At 37.9% G+C, this 20,951-nt stretch overlaps 1 protein-coding gene across 8 annotated transcripts in view; it reads right to left on the reverse strand.

The window, feature by feature from the left end:
• Tmc1 (transmembrane channel like 1) overlaps positions 1-20,951 on the reverse strand; it is a 184,533-nt gene that overhangs the window by 94,992 nt on the left and 68,590 nt on the right. For all 8 annotated transcript variants that reach the window (XM_031389906.1, XM_031389908.1, XM_031389909.1 and 5 more), the window contains 2 exons: positions 20,166-20,328; positions 13,904-14,032 (listed from right to left, as the gene is read on the reverse strand). In XM_031389906.1, the coding sequence (XP_031245766.1) occupies positions 13,904-14,032; positions 20,166-20,328 (292 nt within the window). The remainder of the gene's footprint in view (positions 1-13,903; positions 14,033-20,165; positions 20,329-20,951) is intronic.

The following is a 20,951-nucleotide window of genomic DNA, read 5'->3' on the forward strand; positions in this document are numbered from 1 at the left end:
GAGGCTCATAGAACTGAGTAGGAAGCAAAGGCATTCTAGGCATTGGTCTGCAGAATTTCTCTAACAAAGGTTGTATTTCTGCTATGCATGACACACATCTATAATCTTAGATTAATACATCAGCACTAAACTCTTTCCAAGATCATGTATGTGGCTTGGAAAACAAAGTGCTTATTCTGCTTCTGGCATGTATTTCTGGTGTGTGTTTTCTAATTAAGCATTTTTTAAATGAATTCTGAATACTGTGAAACAAAGGACTTTCAGGATGCTGCCTGTAAATAAGCAGCATTCTGCTTTGAAAGACTGGCAAAATACTTCACCACAATACCTGTGTGTTCCTATGATCATCTTTTTAAATGGTTGTAAGAGTTAGCATTTTCTTTTTGCAAATTCTGCCAGTGATATTCGGGACTGTTTGTGTCTAAATTATTCCAATAGAAATATCTATTATCTGTTAGAACTATGTGTGCTGTATTTTGATCCATGAGTGGGCAAGCAATTTAAAATGGTTTTTTCAAAATCATGGCAGCCCAGTTCATTCTGCAGTAATCAGGACTGTCTGGCAAAGCTGATTGCTCACTATGGGACAAACACAGAGTGGCAGATTATATTCCCTGTACTAGAACCAAAGCTTGGATAAGGTCATCCACAGAGTCCGTCCTGCTTCTACGTGGGTTGGTCTCTCTGATGAATTGACTTGGAATACTATTTCCCAGAGTCCTTCCATAGCCTCCCCTCTAAAGTATATTGACCCTATAGCCAAGTGCTTGTCATGAAATACAATAGCATGGTTTGTAAAAATACAAAAAAACAATCTATATAAGTCATATATGTCCATGTAAATATCACAATGCCTATATGAATGTTATAAGTAATATATAGAAGCATATTTGTAAACCTATGCGTATATGACATAGTCAATGAAGCTATTTGAAAGCAGTGATTCTTCTCATTCAAAATTTTCTAATTCTTATACCTAAAGAAGGACATCTTAAACATGTTATATTGGGAATATGTAATTATTCCCATTTCTTACTCTCATCTCAGCTTGTTATGATATTCTAATAACGTTCTACAAACATACATTTTCAGTATGTATACCTTTGAAAACAATATAACCATTGTTTGTTTTGTACACTAACAAATTTCTTTAAACACACCAAAATAGTATACTGTTTTCCATTGCTTCATCATTGCCTTAAAGACAGCCTCAAAAAGGCCTTGGTTGTTCTTTTATTATAAACTAGATTGTCTCCATAATATATGCCTTACCCGAGGACAGTATGATGTTTTCCAAAAACATCAAAAACTCATTTTTTTTCCTATTATTGGTATTCATGCTTAGTAGGTTCTACTGTTAATGTATTAGATCAAATATATTCAAAGTCATTTCTAGATAATCAAGTGATAACTAATGCAGCTTGTTTTATCACCTTTCAAATTAACATTATATTTTTAGTCTAATAAAAGTTGTGAAAACTAGCTGTTACTTACAGCTAAACTGCTAAAGAATGTAAGTCTAGTTATTTGAGTTTTATCAGAACTTTTTGGAAGGTAGGGAGTTCTTAAATGCTAAGAAACTGATTTAGTGGGTTTTATCAAGCATCACACACTGACAGATAAGGTTATAAGAAATACGGATGAATTTATCTTGCTCTCTTGCCTTCCTGTTCTCTCCCTGTCCTCTAGCCCCTTCCCCCTCTCTCTCCATTCTCCTCCCCCCTCTCTCCACGTGCTCATGACCAGCCTTTGCTGATCTGCTCTCTTTCTCTGCCTTTCTCTGTCTCTATGACCCTCTCAACTCTCCTCCCCATGTCCTGAAAAAACTCTATTCTATACTTTAAAAAAATGATCTATGAATTGTAATTATGGTGCTTGTGGGTATAATTCAGTGATAGAACAAATGCTTAGCATGTACAGTCCCTATATTCCATCTACTATATTAGCTACATGACAGTAAGCAAACTTTTATTTATCTGGAACAAAACTTTAGGACTTTATTATCCCAAGCATTTATTATTTATTATCTTTAAATGATTATATATTTTTTTAAAAAAAAAAACTATTTATTTGAAGTTCATAGTCCTTTTTCAAAACATGAACAAAGTATTAAACTTTTTTAACTTTGTATAAGTAAATGTGGCAATTATTGAGTAAGGTTTACTACCAACAATCTTGGGAAAATACCCTTGAACATTAGCATATTTAGAGTCAGTTTTCCATGAGTCATCTTTCCATTGTGCACTGGGACAGAGCTTTTGGTGGACTTAACCAGCCCACTTGCTTGAAATTTTAAAGCAGGTTCAAAAGCAATAATCAGCTGCACCACCTACCCAAGGAAGCAAAAGCAGCAGCCCCAGGGCCACCGGAGAACCCTTCCTAGCGAAAGCAAGGATGAAAACACCTGTAAATCGCTATGGTCAAACAGTGCAGTGGAGGTGAGGAAGGGGACTCTTGAAGCAGACAAAGGTTCCTGGTAGGCCAAAGTCTACACTTCGTGCATTTCATAGCTCATCTTAACAAAGGAAAAAAATTATAAAACATGTAAGTTCCAAGAGGAAAGAGGAACAGATTTTGTTGTTGTTGTTATTCCTTTTAATAGTCTCTAAGAGAGAGCTTCAAAATATTTTTTAAAAATTAGTAAAATTAACCATAGAAATTTAAGCATTCACAATAACACCAATAGTACTTTTAAGAAAAGTTAAGTACTAATGGGTGAATTATCTATCAATGGGCTAAATCCTAAGACACGAAGTTACTTGTACATTTTTCTCATGTAACCATAGTATATGAGGTCTATGTGAGGTATTGATTTGGAAAGATACATTCTGATACAGCAGCAATGAGGCTGGCAATTGACACAAGTGAACTCTAATATTTAATAGGAGCCTTCTGATATTAATCTGGAACTAATTCCTCTCAATAAAATGTTTTCTTCTTTGATTTTAAAAGGAATGAAAAAAGAGGAACTAAAGCCAACTGGAGAAATAAATTATTCGCAATAAGCAATATAAGAGAAAAAATGAAAGCTTTTATCGGGGTGTTAAATGAACCTTAAGAGGTTCACCACACCAAGAAAACACAAGAGATGAATAATCTCAGATGAGCAAATATAAAAAAAAAATCAAACACACTATAACAATCAGATAACAGGAATCAAGAGACACTACTTACTGATACCTCTCACCATCAGTGGCCTCTTCTCCAGTAAAAGGACACGGACTAACAAAATAGATGATATGACAGGATCATCCTTCTGCTACATCCAAGAAATGTAGTTTTTTCTTTTTTGGTAACTTTTGGTTGAAAGTCAATTTTATTAGATATTAGAATGACTACTCCATTTATTTCTTGGGACCCTTGGCTTGGAATTTTTTTTCCAGCCTTTAACTCTGAAGTAGTGTCTGTCTTTGTCACTGAAGTGAGTTTTCTGTATTTAGCAAAATGCTGGGTGCTGTTTATGTATCCAGTCTGTTAGTCTATGTCTTTCTATTGGAAAATTGGTCCATTGATGTTAAGAGATATTAAGGAAAAGTGATTGCTGCTTTCTGTTATTTTTGTTATTAGAGGTTGAATTATATTTGTGTGGCTATCTTCCTTTGGGTTTGTTGAAAGAAGATTACTTTCTTGCTTTTTCTAGGGTACAATTTCCCTCCTTGTTGGAATTTTCCATCTATTATCTTTTGTAGGATTTGTGGACAGGTATTGTGTAAATTTCGTTTTGTCATGGAATATCTTGGTTTTTCCATCTATGGCAATCACCAGTCATAATGGCTAAGATCAAAAACTCAGGTGTCAGCAGATGCTGGCAAGGATGTGGAGAAAAGGAACATTCCACCATTATTGGAGGGATTGCAAGTGGTACAACCACTCTTGAAATCAGTCTGGAGGTTCCTCAGAAAATTGGACATAGTATTACCTGAGGACCCAGCTACAGCACTCCTGAGTATATACCCAAAAGATGCTCCAACATATAACAAGGACACATGCTCCATTCTGTTCACAGCAGCCTTATTTATAATATCCAGAAACTAGAAAGAACCTAATTGTCCTTCAACAGAGGAATGGATACAGAAAATGTGGTACATTTACACAATAGAGTACTACTCAGCTATTAAAAACAGTGACTTCATGAAATTTTTAGGCAAATGGATGGAATTTGAAAATATCATCCATCGTGAGTGAGGTAACCCAGTCACAAAAGAACACATATGGTATGTACTCACTGACAAGTGGATATTAGCCCAAAAGCTTGGCATACCCAACATACAATTCACAGACCACATGAAGCTCAAGAAGAAGGAAGACCAAAGTGTGGGTGCTTTGGTCCTTCTTAGAAGGGGGAATAAAATACTCATGGGAACAAATACAGAAACAAAGTGTGGAGCAAAGACTGAAGGAAAGGTCATCAAAGACTGTCCCACCTGGGGATCCATCTCATATACAGTCACCAAATCCAGACACTATTGTGGATGCCAAGAAGTACATGCTGACAGGAGCCTGATATAGATGTCCCCTAAGAGGCTCTTCCAGAGCCTGACAAAGACAGAGGTGGATGCTTGCAGCCAACCATTGGACTGAGGATGGGGTCCCCAATGGAAGAGTTAGAGAAAGGACTGAAGGAGCTGAAGGAGTTTGCAACCCCATAGGATGAACAATAATATCAACCAACCAGGAAGAAGCTAGAAATGCATGCTGGAAAAAAGACAGCATCTTCAACAAATGGTGCTGGTCAAACTGGACATAGCATGTAGAAGAACCCAAATAGATCCATACTTATCACTCTAGACAAAATTCAACTCCAAATGGATCAAAGACCTACACATAGAATCAGATACACTGAACCTGATAGAAGAGAAAATGGGGGAAATAGCCTTAAATGCATTAGCACAGCAGATAACTTCCTGAACAGAACATTGTAACATATCTGACAAAGGGTTAATATCCAAATATATAAAGAACTCGAAAAACTTTTAAGAAAATAAATAAATAACTCAATTTAAATCCAAACAGAATTCTCAAGAAAAGAAAACTCAAGTGGGTGAGAGACACTTAAAGAATTGTTCAACATCCTTAGCCATTAGGGAAATGCAAATCAAAACCACTTTAAGATTTCATCTTACACTCATCAAAATGGCTAAGATCAATAAAATAAATGACAGCTCATGCTGGCAAAGATGTGGAGTAAGGGGAACATTCATCCATTCCTGGTGGGAGTAAAGAACTGGTAGAGCCACTCTCAAAATCAGTGTGGTGGCACCTCAAGAAAATGGAATCGATCTACCTCAAGATTCAGCTAAACAACTCATGGACACATACCCAAAGCACGCTCCATCCTACCACAGGAGACACTTACTCAACCATCTTCATTGCTACTCTGTTCATAATGTCTAGAAATGGGGAACAACCTAGGTGTTCCTCACAGAAGAATGAATAAAGAAAAATGTAGTTCATTTGCATAACATAGTATTTATTACTCAGCCATATTTTTGTTGTTTTGTTTTTTAATGAAATCATGAGATTTGCAACTGGAAAAAAAATCCTGAATGAATTATCTCAGATCTAGAAAGGCAAATCTATTATGTACTTGCTTCTATGTGGATATTAGCTGTTGAATGAAGATGCAATCCATAAGTTAAGTTAGGTACAGAATAATGTAGTAGGGGGACAGATAGATCTTATTAGGAAAGGGAAATAGAATTGATAGTTATGAATGGATGGGGAGGCTAAGATGGAAGGATCAAGTGGGGAAGGAGAGGGAAGAGAGGGTTGAGAGAATACAAGGAAAGACAATTAATATTAAGGACCATTTGAGGGGTAGGATGGAGACTACTACAATAGAAACCTTCTAAAATATATACATAAATGAAGGTGATCTAAATGAAATCGCCAAATAATAAGAGTGAAAGAGCCACAGCTAGCCACCTCTTGTCACCAAATGAAGCTTCCACTAGTAGGATTGGGTTATATCTTATTGAGTCGTTGTCCAAAGGGGTCTCATGAGAATACCCAAACAACTCAGTCCATTGCCAAGACTCTAGGTTGCTCTCCAGAAAGGACTAATTGCTGAACACAATACCTTACAACTCACTGAACATGGAGAAATTGAGCTGGTGCCTACATAGAACCTTTACTGCTACATGCCAGTGTCTTTGGTACAAGAAGTTACTCTGTACACTACCAAAATAGAAATGTAAATACCAGGCCAGCCACAAACCGTGTGATCTACAATGGTATTCTGCCTGAGAGGTATGCTAGGGCAATGGTGGCACAAATCCTGTGGGAGTAGCCAACTTATATCTAATTTGACTTGAGGTGAGGCCTACTCCAGGAGATAGAACCTATATCCAACACTGCTTATGTAGCCAAGAAACTGAGACTGGATAGTCAAGGAACCTAGGGTAAAATTAATACTACTGTTCTTAAAAAAAAAAGAAAAAAGTAGCAATAAGATGACTCCTAATGGCATTCTGCTAATTCTGCTATACTCATAGATTGGTGCAGTGCTCAGCCATCATCAGAGAAGCTTCACCCTGCAGCAAACGGAATCAAATACAGAGACCAATAGCCAGACATTGTGAAGGAAGTGAGCACTCAGCTCTAAACTGGATGTCTCCATCAAATCCTTCCTCTCACGGGGCTCTATGGAAGAGGAGATGGAAAAAGTTTAAAAGCCTGAGGAGATAGAGGACACCTAGAAAACAAAACCATCTAAACCAACATGATCAACATTCGTATGAACTCACAGTGAACACAGGGCCTGCAGGAGTCTGCACCAGGTCCTTTATGCATAGATTATGACTCCTAGGTTAGTGTCACTATGGGAACCCAGAGTGGGGCAACAAATGCTTTCTCTTGCACTCTTTCATTCTATTTGTTGTTTTTGTTTTTGTTTTTCGGTTTTTTGAGACAGGGTTTCTCTGTGTAGCCCTGGTTGTCCTGGAACTCACTCTGTAGACCAGGCTGGCCTCGAACTCAGAAATCCGCCTGCCTCTTCCTCCCATGTGCTGGGATTAAAGGCATGCGCTACCACCGCCCAGCTTTTTGTTTGTTTGTTTGTTTTATCTAATTACATTTTATTATGATTCTTTAGAAGCCTGCTTGTTTTAATTTTTGTTTGTTTGTTTTGTTGGTTGGTTGGTTTGTTTGGTTTTTTGTTTTGTTTTTCCAGACAGAGTTTCTCTGTGTAACCCTCCGTGTCCTGGAACTTCCTCTGTGGACCAGACTGGCTGGATCTCAGGGATCCACCTGTCTCTGCTAGGACTAAAGGTGAGTCCTACCACACCATGCTACCCATCTGCTTTTTTGTTTTCTAATCAGACAGAAAGGGGCACTTCCATCAGCACAATACTGTGCTCTGGTCACCTGATTACCAACCATGGAACTGTCAAGATCAGCTGTAGCCATAGTTCTCTTGCCTTGAGAATGCAGGTCCAACAACATTGCTTCCTGGAGGGAGTGCTAATTGGGTACTTGCCATTTACAAAGCCCTGGATGTACTTACTGGTTTAAACGTCCTTTTCTTTGGGTGAAAAATTATTATATCTATTCACTAGATGATCACAGGAATAGGAAAGGGAGGCCCTCGTATCACTGTAGGTGTTAGCTGAAAAAAGAAACCACCATGATGAAGTGTGAGCTCAGTGTGTACATGTGCTTAAAAGTCCTCATTGGTGCCATCTTCCATTTCTTTACAATGTCTGATGAATAAAATGCTAGGTATGCTCAATATCAACTGCTTACAGTGAACATAAGCTCTAAGAAAGGGGGTGGGGCTGAGAGTTCAACACAGAAAATCAAGTGTAGTCTGATCTCACTTTTCTAGAAATATGTTAACTTCCTCACCCCAAGAACCAAAGCAAAAATAAGTACATAAAAAGCCAATGAATTGGGTTAGGGTGAGACTGAACAGGGAGAAATATTAGTTTCACGACTGATAATTTCCAATGAATGAAATGCTAAGGGTAACTTACTTCGCTTTTTATTCCTAACTAGCAAATCACAGATACAGCCAGCCAAAATGGACAGACCCTAGAACCATTGTGTCAGGGTTCCACAAAGCATAGAAATTATTCAATATGATATCTAAGTTGTGTTAGTATCTCAAGTATATCATATTAGTTGAAGTTTTCCTATGAGCCAACTCCATGAAAACTCACTCATAGTTGTTGATTTATGAAAAGTTAGAATTATTCCCTCCCTAAAATAAGCATTTGTAAATACCCAGACAGGAGTCATTTTGTGATGTTTCTTTCAATGTCCACAGAAGCATTCATTCTCCCATGAGTGTTTCATAGGCAAACACTTACAGTAAGCACAGCATGGACCTTTTCCAGGTGTGGCTGGTGAGAACCACATGGTGGCCTCCTTACCTCAGGCCTTCCTTGCCCTAATTTAACTAAGCCACTTGACTTCTGAGGATATCAATTTGAAAAACTACAGACAATCTACCCTCTTGGATTTGTAAATTGTTGAAGTTCAAGATAGCCTTAGATCACAGTCTGGTCCCTTGGAATGTTTGTGCTCATTTTTGTTTTATTTTGTTTTGTTATTTTCCCAAGGCAGGTTTTCTCTGTATATCAGATCCCGGTTGTCCTGGAGCTCATCTTATAGATCAAGCTGGCCTCACACTCACAGAGATAGCTTGCCTCTGCCTCTACCTCCCAAGTGCTGGAATTAAAGACATGTGTCATCAATCCCTTGGTTTTTTTAACGCTACATCCTAGCAACAAAATAATGTGGTTGCAGGTTAGCTTTAGTCATACTGCTGTGTTCTAGTCAAAGGTTTTTGTTTTCTGGTGAGTAGTGAGTATTCCAGTTATTTTCCGCCCAGGTTAACTTCACCCTTAGAGTTATTTCCAGGTGAGTGGAGCTGCCTTTACAAGCAAGAAGATCTAGCCATCCAACCTCTGTGAAAAATTGTGAGTAACTAAAATATGAAATATACTTATTATTCACAATGGGAAGAAATTTTACAAACAAGTAATGTAAATTACCCTTGACTTTCAGATCAATGAGAAATACAGCACCATTTCCCCCTTTGCCCTGCACACACTCCTCAGAGTGACAGACTTAATATTTTCTGCTTCTCAGAGCTCAATGGTGTCTCTAGAGCCTGTTCTTGTATTGGTGATTTTTAGAATAAAAAAGAAAACACTTGGGGGCTGGTGAGATGGCTCAGCAGGGAAGAGCACCAACTGCTCTTCAGAAGGTCATGAGTTCAAATCCCAGCAACCACATGGTGGCTCACAACCACCCTTAATGAAATCTGACACCCTCTTCTGGTGTCTGTAGACAGCTACAATATACTTACATAATAAATAAATAAATCTTAAAAAAAAAAATTTAAAAAAAAAGGAAAACACTTCCATCTTGGGCCATCTATGTAAAGATTTATACCTATTTGAGTAGTGACCTTCTTTGTTTTAAATGTTCCCACAGCTTCCTACCTACATGGGAACTGCTTACCCATCTTCCCCCTCACCCACTTTTGCAGCACTGGCAATTGAGCCAAGAGCCTCACATATGCAAGGCACTTGCTTTGCCACTGAGTGACATCCCTAGCTCCATTGCTATCTTTTGACTGGGAGCCCTGAAGATGCTTATATTCCTACTGGTAAATGTTTGTTAAAAGTTCATCCCTGAAAGCATATGTACAAGTAACAGTATATAAACTGAAAAGCATGTTTACACACACACACACACACACACACACACACACACAAAACCATGACAACATTGAAAAATGGGGACATGAATTTGAAAGGTGGGCTATACTGAAGAATTTGGAGGAAAGGGAGAATGTTACAGTACTACAATCTCAAAACAATTAAATTAAAGATTTGAGAATGACTGCTGAAAGTCCAAAAACCTTGACCCTGTCTGCAATCAATTTTTAGAAATGTTATACATTTTTAGAGTCCAGAGCACAAGGGGAAGTCTTGGTATCCCACACAGACCTAAACATGTGACCAAACACCTGTTCCAGTAATGGTGAGCCTATAGGCTTGATTCCTCAGACTTAGGAACAACAGTCTTTGAGGCGGCTTCTGGGGGAAAAAAAAAATCCTGAAAACATTTTTTTCAAATAGATTTTTCTGTGTCTTAATTAGAGTTACCACTGCTGTGATGGAACACCATGACCAAAAGCAACTTGGGGAGGAAAGTATTTATTTGCTTTACACTTCCACATCACTTGTTCATCACTGAAAAAAGTCAGGACAGGAACACAGACAGGGCGGGAACCTGGAGATAGGAGCTGATGTAGAGACCACGGAGGAACGCTGCTTACTGGCTTGCTTTCCATGGTTTAATCAGTTTGCTTTCTTATAAAACCCAGGACTCACACATCAATCATTAGGAAAATGCCCTACAGCCTTGCCTGAAGTCTGATCTTCAATAGGCATTTTCTCAATTGAGGTTCCCTCCTCTCTGAGGACTCTAGCTTGGGTCAAGTTGACAGAAAGTAGCCAGCACACTCTGAAAGAGAAAGAAGCATAGGAAAGCCTGTCTGCCCCCCCGCTTGCCCTAGCAAAGCTGAGGCAGAGGAAAGTCCAGGCACATATGAGGCAGTGAGCACCAGCTGACAGTGTGGTTGGAATCTAAATGGGAGAAGCTAGCTCACATGACTTCAAAGACTGCAGAGGAAGATAAATGTAACCTTAATATTAACATCTTCTGCCCACAGGAAAACTAGGGAGGCCACAACCCTGGGCACCACTGGTACATAGAGCCATGGACTCCAAGTCAAGTAATCCAGGCTTGTAGAGTCATCTCGAGAGGCCACAACCCTGGGCACCACTGCTACATAGAGCCATGGACTCCAAGTCAAGTAATCCAGGCTTGAAGAATCATCTCGAGAGGCCACAACCCTGGGCACCACTGGTACATAGAGCCATGGATGCCACTTCAAGTAATCCAGGCTTGAAGAATCATCTCGAGATAGTGAGCTATGCCCACAAGTGAACAACCAGTTTATCTCTTCTACACTGCCGGCTGACTTTGATGGAGCTTCTCTGAATCACTGTCTTGGTACCCAGCTGATTCCCCAGCTGGCCTCTTAGGAGGCAGAGGATCTGAATGTCTGCAAGGGCCAGCCAAGCCGAAAACAACAAACAAATGAGCAAAAAGAGTCATGCAGAATCTGGTTCGAACCGAGAGTGAATAACTTACAGAGGGCAGTTCTGGCTTAACTCTAGCTGTTTCAAGTAGGAATGTTGTGCCCCATTCGCCACTTGTCTATAAGAAGCTGGACATAACACTTTTTTTTAAATGTAAAGTCTCTTGCATTTAAAAGGAATACATAAAAGAAAATTATTATTTTAAAAAGTGTCTACAATGGCTAATTCTGCTAGTGTACATTTGCTGTGATAAAAAAAATATATTATTTTGGGACTGGAGAGATGGCTCAGCAGTTAAGAGCACTGACTTCTAGAGGTCCTGAGTTCAATTCCCAACAACCTCATGGTGGCTCACAATGGGATCCAATACCCTTTTCTGGTGTGTCTGAAGATAGTGACAGTGTACTCATATATATAACATAAATAAATTTAAAAAAATAAGGAAAAACTGAAACCATAGCAGCCAAACAAATACTACCTATGTTCTATATTCACTCCAAGCTCCCATTCTCAATTCATGTCATGGTACTGTGGCTAAGTTTGCCGTTTTTTTCATTCTGATTTCTACTTCTCTGTGTTGTCAAAAAGCCACTCATTTCTAGAGTCCAGCCTAAGGCCCCATACTCTGAAATTCACAAGACTACATTAAAAGCATATTAAAGGCATTCTGGAGACCTGGGAAAGGTCTGCCTCAGATTTTCCCAAATTGTCAACATATCCTTTATTTCCTGCTGTTAACACTTTAAAATATGGTAATTAATCCATATACCCCAGTGTGTCACCATCCTCTACATTCCTGGGGCCCCCTGTAGCTAGGGCTCCTCCTACTTAGCCTTATCAGGTCCCAACTCTCCCCTGTGTTCTGTCATACTGCAGGGCATGTGTCAAGAAGTCTGTTCTCAGAGGCGCTTCCTAGACTTGTGCTGTAGGTTGACATTGTGCCAAGTGCTTTCCATGGCATATCATCCATAAATGTCATTTCATGAGAGACAGTGGAGAAGAAAGATGACATTTGTCCTCCAATTTTGTTCAGCCAAGTTTGAAACCCATGTCTATTCAACTGTCCTATTGTCCAACATGGGAGCTGCAAATGAAAGAACTGTGTGTACGTGTGTAAGTGTGTGAGTGTGTGTACGCATGTGTGTATGTGTGTGCATACATGTATGTTCATGTGTATGTGTGTGCATGTGTGTGAGTGTGGGTGTGTAAGTACCTGTGTCTGTGAGTGCATATGTGTGTTTGAGTGTGTATGTGTATGTGTGTGTGTGTGTGTGTGTGTTGGTAAAATTGTTCTTCTATAGCTCTAGGTTGCTCCTTGACATTCTTCCTCTATTTTATTCTTTGAAACTTCATGAAACTATTACTTTCTAACTTGAACATCTGTATTTAGTTGCATGTGTGTATCCCAGATTGGGGGATTTCATGGGCTATTTATATCTCAAAATATATTTTAGGAGCCAGAAAAGACTTCTAATTTGCCAAATAAAAATGCTTCAAAACTTATGTTAGTGCATTACCATCTCATTTTGACAAGTGCATGGGCTATACCCACAGATATACACAGATACTGCACACATACACAGAAAAGGGTCGGGGAGAAAGGACTGGTACTTACCACTAGAAACAATATTGTTTGGAGCGCAGAAAACCTTAATCCACAAGGTAAAGCCAGACACAAACTCTGTAAAGGGCATCCAGATCGAAAAACAAAAGGTAGGTTCTTCTTCCTTTTTCTCTCCTCTCTTTCTTTGTTTCTTTCTTTCTTCCTTTCTTCCTTCCTTCCTTCCTTCCTTCCTTTCTTTCTTCCTTCTTTCCTTCCTTCCTTTTTCCTTCTTTCTTTCTTTCTTTCTTTCTTTCTTTTAAATGAAATAACTGGGCTCTTAGGAAGCTAAAATGTAAAATAATTTCCTGAAATAATACCCTGGTTCTGGCAGAATCAGGTCTAGAGGAGCACAATCTTGATTGCTCCTTCAGTTCCTTGAATCAGGATCAGCTACAACTAGGTGTTCCTACTGCTTGATGGCATCATTAGGGAAATGGGCTTGAAGGAAGACAGTTTTAGGAAAGCACCACCATATATAAAATGGTCTAATGGAAAAATACAACATCTGTGGCAAAATTGAGAGAGGAAGATAGAAGCATCAATCCAGACATGTTCCTTTGCACAATCTGTCACTCCCAAAGTCACATCAAGGAAACAATGTCATCTTATACACATGCACGCAAACACACACTCACACACACCAGCCTCTGCCCCAGAAAAGATGCTTGTTTCATTTTGTACCCAAGAAGTTAAGAAAGTCATGTGTTGGGTGTGTTTGCACCACCTCAGCAGTCAACATGAAACTGAAGTTGGGTCTCTGACATGTGACCAAAGACGAGCTTACCAGCTGGATAAGCCTTAATGGGAATCCTGTGCAGTGTTCTGTCAGTATAACAGCCTCTCTGTGTTTTCCTGAGAGCCACCGTGGAAAAAGTTCATTAGAGTCTGTAAACTCTACAGAGAAACAAGAGCAAGTAACCATGCAACCCTGTAAAGTTCAAACATACTGCTCTACAGAGAAATGCTAAGGAAGGAAACCCTGGTTTGAGGGGCAGACGATTCAACCATAGAGGTTACAAGAGCCCACATGCTCATTTTGCTCAAAATTGTTTTCAGATTGTAAGTATTAATAGCAAATCTCTCTACCATATGTATATATGTGACTATAGCATCATCTATACTACATAGGTAGTCAGATTTCTGAGCCGTATGTTTCTGTATGTGAAAAGGAGCAACCTACTTGAGAACTTCAATTTTCTTCTCCATTTTCCAAGGTTTACATTTGACAGTAGCAATCATTTGCCTATTCTCATCCAGCAGTGCTTTTAATCGTTCTAATTCCTCTTCATCAATTTCTTCTTCTTCTTCCCTTTAAAAGAAAATGAAACTAAAGGTTAAACTGCTTCATTTCCAAACCTAAAAGGACCCCTGTCAGATCTGCAAGCCTCCTCTGCCAACTCAGCTGCCCAAAATCAATGAGGAGTTCCCTAAGCTCTAGAATTCACATGCCAACACTTGCAATCTGGCTTGAGGATTATTATAACCTTCAACAATGCCATTTGCATTCTAATGCTCAAAATGGAACTGTTCTTTTATGTCCTCGGTCTCCAGCTGTCAGAACAAGGAAGCTGCGGAAAGGAGAGTTAGAGATCCATCAAGATACACGCGTCTCTCCCCTGCTCCCCTTGGCAGCCATCCTCCCCAATTCTATGTTTCATTTAAGAACCTTATTTTTCAATAAGGATAATAAATTAAAGGTGAAGATGTCTTTGAAGTGTCCTTAGAAATTTTAAATTAGCCCTGTCTCAAGAGAAAAGGGGAAAAAATTGAAACGGGGAGAAGGAAATTCTGTTTCTCAAAGGAAGCCTAATCTGTTAATTACACCCAAAACTTCATTTGATAAAATTCAACTTGAAATACTTTTGGTGGAAGCAAATGCTTTGAAGCCCCCTTCAAAGGAATTTTTCTTCTCTCTAAGCAGATACAGCCTTTTTTTTCTGTGATCTTTCTGTTGAAAAACTAGAAGCTAAAGAAAACAAAAACTAAACAGAAGCCACGTGGCTTAGTGGAGCAATGTAATACTATATTATAGAAATCAAAGTGTTGGCAGTAGACTGTTTTAATTATTAGGCTAGTGTCTCAATTTTAAATACGCCCTTTCATACTTAATATTATGGTATGAGACTACGGCTCTGTTAACAGTCATGTGTTAGCTTTCTCAACTTTATGTTCAGACTGTGAGAATTACTAACTGCCTTCCATCTTTTCCTGTGGCTTCCTGCCTACTTCTGTTTGCCTCCCAGGCTGACACTTCCTCCCTAGCATCACTTTACTCCAGGAGTTGAAAGCCCCTCCCAGAGCTGGAAGTGATTCTATTCTGCCAATTCTAGGAGAGTTTCTCCCAATGCTAGTAGAATTCACTTCATCATCTGGAACCAGCTTCCAGTTTCAGCTCCCTGGGTTTTTCCTTCCTCTACACTTGACATGTTCATTCTAACCCTTCCCAGGATTCTGGTCCATGAGTGTTAGCGGCTTTTTATAGCTGGTGCCATCCTATTTCATATCCCTGCTTGCCTTCTCCAAAGGTTTAGTTAAGTATTTTACTTATATCTGCTAACAACTCTCATACGTGATTCTCAGTATTCAACTCACTGTTGATGTCTCTTTCCTCACTAGACCCAGACTAAAAAAGAAATTATAAGTTATTCATTTAAAAAGAAACACAGTTTACAGTTCACTAAGCTTATTACTGGACACAATAGGAATAGGGGGAAAAGCTGTTTTTAAATGATTAATTATAATGTAGAGAGACTTGTGAATCTGTAGTTTCTAATCATGCCTTTATTATTCATATGAAATAAAATTTAGATTACTCATGTAAAATAACACCTTCTAGTGACAGTCTGTTGTGGGCAGACTATCCACATTATAATGGGTGATCGTGCTTGTCAGCTTGACACTTGAGAAGAAGGAGCCTCAGCTGAGGAACTGCCTCAATCAGACTGGCCTGCAGGCATGTCTGTTAGGCATTTTCTTGATCCTAGTTGATGCAGGATGGCCCAGTCTACTGTGGAGAATGCTGACCCTTGGCAGATGGACCAGGGTATAAGAAAGGTAATTTGCCACAGGGAGCAAATCAGTAAGCAGCTCTCCTCCATGGTTTTATTCCAGCCTGATTTCCTGCCCTGACTTCCCTTAGTGATAGATTGTGGTATGAAATCTTAATTCCCTTTCTGCCACAAGCTGTTTTGGGTCAGTGTTTTTATCACAACAGAAAGAAAACTAGGACAAACATTTTGCTTTAGAATAGGAAACTTGGTTCAAGAAAACTATACAGGGGCATGTACTAGGATGTAAGGTGCATTATCATTGAGCCCTTTCTTTTTCATTATTCGGTATTTATTACACGGAATCCTATGATGCTATGTAAAAATGGCATAAAATACTTGAGAATGTTTTTAACTATAGCTCTAATCACAATTTTCATTATTTTTATAATTTGCCAATTTGAAGCAATATAGAGGTTAGGTTAGTTAGTCTTAGAAAAGTTAGATATGTTTTTAAATTTAAATGTCTTAAAATAATTAAACTTGCTTCCATGTAGCTATAAATAGGAACACAAATCAAAGCATGCCTCTCTTGAAAAGGAAGAAAGCTAGCACATGGAATGGATGAGTGAAATTATCAAGACTGGAGACAATTTTCAATAAAAGATCTTAATAGTAACCTAATTATTTGATATTTCAAACCTTTCCCTGAACCATCATTCCAGAATAATCCATATGGACATTAACTAAGATAATGTACTTCATTGCTGAGTTCCACTATGAATCATGTGTAAGACCATCTTCGGTAAGATAAAAGAATGAGCTAGCCAATGCCTGAATGGTCTCAAAGGTTACAAATTTTCATGCCAAATCTCAGGGACCATCTAAAAAAGACCTTTCTAATACTAAGCCCCTATTTCCTATGTGCATAGCACTGATATCCATTTTCCAGGAATGTTTCCTTCTCTTTCTCCAAATACTTTGTTCCTATTTTCTCTCCAGCACATATATTCTTTATTATTATTATTATTATTAGATATTTTCTTTATTTACATGTAAATTTCTCCATTCCCAGTTTCCCCTCCAAAAAACAAAGAAACAAACAAAAACAACAAAAACAAACCCCTGTTGCCTCCCCCTTCCCCATGCCTGCCACCCCATCCTCTCCCACTTATTGGCCCTGGCATTCCCCTACACTGGGGCGCAGAACCTTCACAGGGCCGAGTTCCTCTCCTCCTATTGATGATCAAATTGCAATCCTCTACTATACACATACTGCCAGAACAATCAGACCCCTCCATGCAGCACATATATGCTATCTTATTCCACCATAATTTGTGTCTGAGTAGCTCTCCCTTACTATACTATGAATTTGGGAGTCTGCGTAAATATTTATCAAAGAAGCATTTATGTATTATTAAACTTTTCTCAATAGCATTAAGTTATCATCCTGAAGCCAGTAATTGAATCAGAGAATCCTAGAACACAGCAATGCTCCACAAGGTGACAATGACGTGGGAAGATGTCCATTCTATCCTACACAACCTGAGGCTTCCATGTGTTTAGAAACTTTGTTGTTAATTGTTGATAACTCCAAGAGGATACTGATGTACTTCAGAGTGTACACAAACAACTAAAATATCACTCTTGTCAGCATTACATGGAATCTGCTTCTTTAGAAACCGCTTAAAGAAAGAATTCATAGATATTATATATATATATGACATATGTTCTATCTTCTGAAATTCAGAAGTGCTCTATGCAAGAAAGACTTTCTATCTTAAGCTTACCAACAGTTGTGAGGCAAAGAAACTTAACATACTGAATTTTTTTTCACTACTATGAACATTTTGCTTACTAGTTTAAAAGTGGGTCAGGAAAAGCCTGTGATATCACTAGAAATACTCAACAGAGTCTAACAAGGCAATATGTCTTAACCATGACCAAAGATAGCATACAACCTTAAAGCTACTTGATAGAAAATGTGTGTGAGGGCAAAAGAAACTCCCTGAGGCTTTGTTAGAACATCAAAAGAAAAAGATTCTGAATTAATTCACTTAAATCCATGTGTCCTCAATTGTCTAATAGGTTTTTTCAAAATACATTTCAAGAATATATTCCTCTTAAACAAAAGATTCTCATCAACAAAGAAAACAATAGAAAGTGCACCCTAAAATGTTAGTCAGAACTAACCATGGTAAACGATGTTAACACTATACATATAAAGCACTATAGTTTGGGCAACATAATTTGAAAACTGTGGTGACTAAAGTTGGCTATACAGAGAGCGTGTGAGATGCAGAGTGACATAAAGGTGCTTTGAGTCTTCTCAGAACAGAAGTGAGAGGAACTGAGGTGAGATACTCTCATAGAAAAAGATCCGGAGGATGAGCACAGGGCTGGTTCCCAGAGGCTGACCATTTTAAAATGAAAGTCTTAAGGCAGAAAAGTTCCAGCTCAACTAATCTTCTTAAAAAGATTTTTCCCCTCAGACATAAATGAGGAGAAAGAGCAAACTCGATTATGGAATTTATGGCACACGTGTGTGTACATTGATGATGTTTTCATGAAGAAATATCTCCGAGAAGAAATTTGTTAACAGGACATAATCTTGTGTAAGGATAGCGCTAACCATCATAACATTACATGGGACTACAAATTGGATTCCATTTTGATTTTTTTTTTTAAAAAAAAAATCCTTGCTGAAAAGAAAATGCAAATAAAAGTATCAGAGTTAAAATTTAAATCAAATGATAACATGATATTCAAGAGGAAAGATAAAGTTCAGGGAGGAAAAAGAATTAACACTGGAAGGGAAATTCAAAACTGAAGCTAAAACATTAAGAACCAATCTGGTTACTTGTATTCTAGACAGAAATACAGCTTTGCCTCGCTACCTGACAAGTTTCCATATGGTTTAATTTAATAATGATTATTTCAGGCATAACATAACAGAAGTATCAAATACTTCAGAGGTACAGAAGACGGAGGAGTATTGCGCCCCACTGCCTGTGGTAGTCCACAAAGCCCTGCAACCTTAAACGTATGGAACAGACTGGCTTGTCACTTGACTCCTTTCCAAGAGGGTCTAGGTTTTCCATGATTAGATGTGTGCAGGCACACTTTCCCTTCCTGCCATCTGTAAATTCCTAGTAATCCAAGAAATAATCTTTTAAAAATAGCATCTAAACACATTACTTTCTACAGTGTCAGAAGTAAAAAATTTGGAGCTAAAAAATGCTGAATATTTTTAATATAAATATGAGGCTGTGTGTGGTGGTTCACACCTTTAATCTTAGCACTTCTGAGACCAGCCTGGTTTACTAGTGAGTTCCAGGCCAGTGAAGGCTTGCATGTTAAATCCCTATCTTCAAAACAAGAGCAGCAACAAACAAATGACGTGTGTGTGTGTGTGTGTGTGTGTGTGTGTGTGTGTGTGTGTTCTCAGTGTTCTATAACAAAGGCCAGCACACTTTTTTTCTATAAAATGCAGAACAGTTAACATTTTAGGCTGTGGCTACTGCATCCAACTCAGTCTTGTACTCATGTTCTTTATTAATAATCCTATAAAACTATAAAAAGTATTCATAGCTCTTATATTAAATTTAGTCCTACTTTACCAAATATCTCTCCATAAGAGAAAATGACCCAAGTTCATTCTTCTCTTGTCTTCTATGTATCTTAGGTTACACTGTATACAAACGATATTATGATTTTTGAATATTTAAAACAATTATACTATTATAACAAACTGTAACAATTTGAGTCTTTTACAGGGGAATTTCTCGTAACACATTCTTAGTGTGTATTCACTTTTTAAAACAACCTATATGTTAATATTTAAATATTTTTAAGTGGGGGCTAGAGGGATGGCTCAGTGGTTAAGAACACCGCCTGCTCTTCCAGAGGTCTTGAGTTCAATTCCCAGCAACCACATGGTGCCTCACAACCATCTGTAATGGGATCTGATGCTCTCTTCTGGTGCATCTGAAGATAACTACTTACTTACACAAAATAAATACATTAATTAAAAAACAAAATAAAACAACTATATATATATACTATATACATGCAAATATTTATATTTATATTTTATAAATATATTTATATCATATATTATATATTGCAATATTATATGTTATATATACTTATATATTTATATTAAATTTCTATAATATTACATAATTATATATTGTATATTGTATAAAATATAAATATTATATATTATATAAAATTTATATTATAATATATGTTATATTATATATTTATATAAAATATATATATATATTTGTGTGTGTGTGTGTGTGTGTGTGTGTGTGTAGTAAAATGGTACAACCAGATTAAGCCTATCTTACTAAAAGTAGTTTTAATGACTGAAGTCCCCACATACAGCAAGCTTCTGTCTTGTGCCTTTACACAACAATACTCCCAGCTCTAAGAGGAGGAATAACTTACGCTCCTCTCCTCAGCCTCCTCCGCCTTTCTTTCTCTCTTGCCTTTCTCGTTTCTTCATCCTCCGGTTCTGGTTCTGGATCATCCTCATTGATGACATCTCTGGTCCGTTTCCTCTTTGGTCTCAAGCTCTCTCTTCTAGGTAGTTTATCTTCTTCTTCTTCACCTGAACACAGCAGTCGATGCATCAGAAAGTGCTAGTTTTCTTTCACTAACAAACTTCTTGCTTCCTAGTAACTCTGCCATGAACTGGTAATGGCAACCATCACTTCCCCACAGTATAAAAGGAGACACTAGCTTACACATACACAACACACACACCTAACTTAGTTTGTTCTGTGGTTCAAATATGTAAAAATGGAATCTGTGCCTTACAATTAATCCGTACAATTTCCGTCTTTATTTATTAAGATAAATCAATGATTTCAACATATTATATATGATTTCTAAAATCACAAAGATCAGGTTCAAGTTTGGAGGTTACTATCTAACAGGTAATGATAAAATTATAAAGCATTGTGTATTTGTTTATCACTATTTTTCCTAGAACAGAGATCAGGGCTCACAAGGAAATATCTACAAACCTAAACAGTTTTACAGAAATTGATAAAACCCTTTATACTCTTCCTAGTTCAAATTATCCACCCTTGTTTTACTATTTTATTATTCATTTAGGAGTTTGCTTAATTTGGCCAGGCCATCGCAAACTAGTAGGTTCAGTCCTGCTTGAGTCTCCCAAGTACCTGGGACTACAGGTACCACACCTAACTCACTTTCATTGTTGACTCC

The sequence above is a fragment of the Mastomys coucha genome, unplaced genomic scaffold (genome assembly GCF_008632895.1).
Source record: "Mastomys coucha isolate ucsf_1 unplaced genomic scaffold, UCSF_Mcou_1 pScaffold21, whole genome shotgun sequence".
NCBI lineage: Eukaryota > Metazoa > Chordata > Mammalia > Rodentia > Muridae > Mastomys > Mastomys coucha.